We start from the raw sequence: 5,949 nt of genomic DNA, 5'->3' as shown, positions 1-5,949 counted from the left end.
TTATTATTAGTTATTATTATTAGTTATTTTTAGTTCAAATAATTAATTAATAATTTAAAAACTAATTTAAAATTGAATTATTCCAGTATATTTTGGAATGTGTGTCTAATAATTTTTAGATGGGGACGGCTTTAAATTTTGCGCGCTTTCAAAATAGTCGATAGTTTATCGATTGTTTTTTGAGACTATCGAAAATCCATCGATAATAAAAATCCGTAGTAAACAGCACTACGCACGAGCAGGTATGAACTCGTTTTATTGGGTTGGCAAAAAAGTAATTGCGGTTTTTACTGATAGATAGTATCGCAGAAAACGTAATTACTTTCTTGCCAATTGTTTGACAGTTGTCACCGTAGTGAAATTTCTGTGCTGCTACAGCTGCGGAAGGTCTTCTATATGAGTGGATGATTCCGTTTAAGGTAAAAATTTAATTGTTTATATTAGTGTAGTCATGAGTTGAAACTTTAAACGCGTTTTTCTCGAAACAGAATTTTTGAAATCGGTGACCACGATTTCTCAAAAAGTACTTAACCGATTTTTAATATTTTTTTTTTATTTATTCAGGATGTCAAAAACTAGTCTTTGAACGAAGAATTTCTTAATTTGCTCAACAGTTTTTTTTATATTCACCAAAAAACGAACAAAATTTTTATCGAAAATCGAACATTCACGTTCAAATGTCTGCAACTTCTTTATATATTATTATTTCGTAATATCCTTCGTTCAAGGACTAGATTATTGAATATATTAAATAAATATTTTTGTTTTTTTTTATTTTAGATTACCCAGAACCGAGTAATAATGGTCACCGCAAACCTCTTGTCGCCGACAGTCGCCTGAGAAAATACCTACCACGCTCACAATTCATCACATTTTTAAATGTAAAATACAGGATTTGTAGTCTAAGATGTACACAGTAAGAAATAAGCATTTAAAAAAAAATCCTAGTTTTTTATTTAAAAATTCCCAAAAATCCCTTCTTTTTCATCCTCCTGACTAATAATGCTCCCTTAAGTTAAATCCTTGATCGATGTAATATTTTTCGCAATAAATCATTCGCATATTAAAAATTTTCTTTAATTTTATTGTAGATATTCTTACTAAAAATACTTATTAACATAAAAAAATATATAAAATTGTACAAGCAATTTAATAATTTTTTTATTAGCATAAAGAAAATATTAAATTGCTTGTACGATTTAATATTTTTTTGTATGCTATTAAATTATATTACTATTCTGGTGCTGATAAATGTGTTTCAAAACCAAAAAAGATTTCGGCGCGCGGTATACAGAATCTGAATGTATATCTGGAGACACTGGTAGTGTCTCGGCGCTAAGCTGCGCGAAGCGACACTGCCGTGCCTCCTACATTTACACAGAAGTATGTATTTAATCACTAAGATCCATTTCGACTGAAACGGATATTTCTCGTATTTATTTAGATTTATTCTTGTCGGTCCTATTCTCAACATATTATATTATTTTAAAAATTTTCCCATTACATCCTATTCTTGTGAATGTATTTACATTATACGTATCACTTTTTCTCGTTAATTAAATGTTATTTGTTGCAATAAAATATATGTTCTTTTCGCAATTTACAAAGAACAATAGTATATGTTATATGTTGCAAATAAATATATATTCTTTTTGCAATTGGCGCAATTTAAAGATTTTATTTCATTTTCTTTTTTAATACATGCATACCTACTACTGAGGGACAATTTATAATAAAAAATTAACAATATTATCACTTGAATTATATTACTTATGTAACGGTTTTTTTTTAGTTTTTATGTAACAGTTTTTATGGATTTATGAGAGGTATACTTGGCGTCTTTTTTTTTTTATCTTTTTTTAAAAAAGATTATTTTTATCAACATGAGAAAACGGTACTAAAAAGTTTTGAAAAAGTTCTGAAAAAATTCTCAAAACTTTATGAGAAGAAAATGAACAATTTTTATCTCTCATTGTTTTCTGTAAAGTTGATAGTATTTGAGTAAAAAATTATTGAAAACCAATATTCAGCGACTTTTAGTAAATAATATCTTGTTAACTATCACGAAAATTGCAAAATGGTACAGGACTTTCCGATTCAGTTTAGTCCGCTCTATCTGCCCACGAGCGTTATCGGTAGAATTATCAAACACCCTGTATGTAGATATACACAGATAATAAGTTTTACATAATATTCACAGATTTCCTATTATTGATTTTGTATTAATTTTTAATTTGGATTAATAATTACATCTAATACACATTTCTGATCACAAAATTGCTAATAGCCGCGTATACTTATTCAGTAATATATTTTCACAATATGGCGACATACTCGGACAAACCTAGTTCTATTTTTCGCTAGATATATCGATTTCAGAGTCCCGACTGTTAATCTCGTGAATATTGTATATTTAATTCAGACCACAGACGACGGACGGTTTATTATTTGACCGCGACGAATCCTCGATGAATTATTGTTAATTCACGTTACTTATTGAAGATTTTTTATGATACAAGAGCTCTCTCTCTCTCTCTCTCTTTCTCCTTTTTAAAAAAATCACTAGTTGAAACATATAAATATTATCTCTCTGTGAATTATTTTAATTACAATATACACAGTAACGCGCATTCTTCTTTATAAATTCAATTATATTTTGTCTGATATCAAACGATTTATTTCCTTATATGCATAAAAAAGTAAGATATTAACGAGAAAATATTTTATGTCAATATAAAATATGCAATCTCTTAAAAAATTGTTAATTATTAGATTATTTTATTATTTGTATCTATATGTAAAGAATATTCTCTTAAAGTGAATCAGTGACTTTATTGCTACACTTATAACTGATGTAATCATCAACAAATGTTTACCGTTTTTTAGCAATAATACATTGATTTATTTTTAGAGAGCAGGAGAATTAAATGTATGTAAAAAAAAGCCTACGGTTTCATTTAAAGGAAAGCCTATTAATCATATTAATACTTCTTAAAAAATGCATATTACAAAAAATTTGTTTTATGCATTATCTTTCTCTTCAAACTATGAAAATTCCATTTGAAATATTTTTAAAAGATAAAATATAATTGAAGTATTTAGGATAATTCATTAAAATATTCACCTTATATAATTAATTATACGTACTATAGTATAACCACACTAATTATAATATGTATTTGATATTTGATATAATCAATATACATGTTTAGAAATGTATTATCATTAATGTTATAGTTTCACATCAATTTTCGTTTTGTACTAGGCAGTATAAAATAAAATGTTAGCTAAATATGCTTACAAAAAGTGCTATCTAAAAATTTATGAAATGATTTTTGTTATAGTTCAAAAAGACGGTGGTACACAATTAAAACTAGTTATTGATTACGGCGACAACATACAGGCATTGTTTAAACCGATGCGGTAAGTATATATATGTAGTTAATACGTATTATATTTAATACTATTATTAATATTATTTCTTAATACTATTAATATTATTTCTTATTCTTTCGCCTTAAACTAAAATATTATAAATAATATAAAAACTAAGGCTCAAATAATTTACAAAATTAATATAACAAGAATAGGTCTACGAGCTAAAAAAAGCAAGGTCTTAATGCCGTGTTATTAAAAAACAAATAGTTTATTGTAACAAACGTTTCGACCCCAATTGGGTCATTCTCAATGGTAACCTTGACACAATCTAAAACTCAACTACTCATTTAAATGACAAAACCTTGACAAAACATGTGATGTGATTTGACCAGAAATTATAATAATATATCAAATTCATCGTTGTGAATGTACCACTATCGTTGTGGATGGTTGTGAGAATTGTTCGATATATGAACGTGAAAACGTAGATACAACATTACTCGGTATATAAACGTGAAAATGTAGATACATTACAACGCTTGGTGGTCGTCAACGGTTGTCTTATAAAGTAAACCTTCAAAAGCACAGTCGCAAAGGCTTAGAATTACATACATTGACTGACCAATGAAACAACTCTGAGTTTAAAATAATATTTCAAATATTATATTAATGCAATGATAAGGTATTTCAAAATTTTATCTAAACGAAATGTACAAATTTACATAAGTATTGATGATATATTAGAAATATAAGTAAATATGAATATAAGCATAACACAGGCCGACAAGATTTTTAACCCAGAAACCAGACCATACTTTTCTGAAGTTTTTTAGTGCGCTGTATCCAAATCCGACCACAGAATTGCTCCATCACCTTAGGTTTTCGAGATATCCTAACCTAAAAGTGCAAAAAACACGGTTTTTGGCTATATTCGGGTGGATATTACGTCGCGAATTAATTTTTTTTCTGAAATCTCGTTGCAGCATCTAAAAGTACTAATCTTACCATTCAAAACCCTTTTTGAATTTTTGCGATATCTTTTTTTGTCTCGGAGAAATCGTTGAATGAAAATTAGTACTTTAGCGTTTTCGTTCAAATCTTACCAAAACAATGAGGAACATATACTAATGAAACCTACCTTAGAACATATACTAATGGAACGCGCATTGCCTATGCTTCCCATTGTTCTCGCTGATCAAACATCTGTGCGAGAGAGAAAGGTATAAAGTCCTAAATGTTCGCAATGCGCATGTGCAGCACCGTCGTCTGTGTGAATTGTACGGTTGTGTTTTAACTGTAAGATTTGAACGAAAACGCTAAAGTACTAATTTTCATTCAACGATTTCTCCGAGACAAAAAAAGATATCGCAAAAATTCAAAAAGGGTTTTGAATGGTAAGATTAGTACTTTTAGATGCTGCAACGAGATTTCAGAAAAAAAATTAATTCGCGACGTAATATCCACCCGAATATAGCCAAAAACCGTGTTTTTTGCACTTTTAGGTTAGGATATCTCGAAAACCTAGGGTGATGGATCAATTCTGTGGTCGGATTTGGATTCAGCGCACTAAAAACCTTTAGAAAAGTATGGTCTGGTTCCTGGGTTATTCATTTTTTGAAATTTTGTCGGCCTTTGTAATTTACATAATAATAAATCAATATGAATATTAAAAGGGCATAGAACTAGTATTCAAATGAACAAATTTAATTAAAATAATAATATTACAAACGTTTCGACTCCGATCGGGTCATTTTCAATCTACATAAAAATATATCATAAATAACGGTTACATTTGTAAAATCTTTAAAAAATGAATATATTAATTGTAACATATCCTGATGTCGAAAACATAATCTTGTCATTAATATGAAAAGTATTCCATTAATATGGAAGTTGTCCAATTTAGATTTTGTCGAGGTAATACTCCAAGAGCTTATGGGTTGACTAAAATTCACAAAACCAATTATCCTCTTAGAATCATAGTTTCATCTGTCAATATAGCCCGTTATACAGGGTGTCCCGAAAAGGTCGGGACATCTAAATACCTCGGGAAATTTAGGTAAGTTTTACAGAAAAGTATTTCAGACAAAGGTTATATGGTTTTAAAATATCTATTTACTGATCCTATCAGTTTGACCTTGGGTTGCGTAGCCAAGGTCAGGTCAAGGTTACATTGATTTTCTGAAATGGAACACCCTATTTTTGATTCAAGAATCCAATAGCTGATGTCAAGAGCTTTCCAAAACGCTATAATGAAATATTTTTTTATGAAGTACTTTTCAAGTTATAATGCTTCAAAGTTAGAGTATCGCCGGCATTAGCATTACCCAAAATATTTAATTTTGGAGACTGGCCAGTCAAAGCGAGATCGGTCCGTGAATCTTAATCTTCAGTTAACGCACAAACAAAAACATAATGCGTGGTATTACATATCTTGGGTAATGCTAGTGCCGGCGATACTGTAACTTTGAAGGATTATAACTTGAAAAGTACTTCATGAAATAATATTTCATTATAGCGTTTTGGAAAGCTCTCGACATCAGCTATTAGATTCTTGAATCAAAAATAGGG

The 5,949-nt window shown here is 29.1% G+C and overlaps 1 protein-coding gene across 4 annotated transcripts in view; it reads left to right on the top strand.

The window, feature by feature from the left end:
• The window catches only part of LOC108763969 (extracellular serine/threonine protein CG31145), a 176,366-nt gene that overhangs the window by 85,405 nt on the left and 85,012 nt on the right, over window positions 1-5,949 (top strand). For all 4 annotated transcript variants that reach the window (XM_018511938.1, XM_018511935.1, XM_018511937.1 and 1 more), the window contains exon 3: window positions 3,345-3,423. In XM_018511938.1, the coding sequence (XP_018367440.1) occupies window positions 3,345-3,423 (79 nt within the window). The remainder of the gene's footprint in view (window positions 1-3,344; window positions 3,424-5,949) is intronic.

The sequence above is a fragment of the Trachymyrmex cornetzi genome, unplaced genomic scaffold, assembly GCF_001594075.2.
Source record: "Trachymyrmex cornetzi isolate Tcor2-1 unplaced genomic scaffold, Tcor1.1 scaffold39, whole genome shotgun sequence".
In the NCBI taxonomy this organism is placed as follows: Eukaryota; Metazoa; Arthropoda; class Insecta; order Hymenoptera; family Formicidae; genus Trachymyrmex; species Trachymyrmex cornetzi.
The sequence above is the reverse complement of the archived record's forward strand: the minus strand, read 5'-3'. Positions and strand labels throughout refer to the sequence as shown.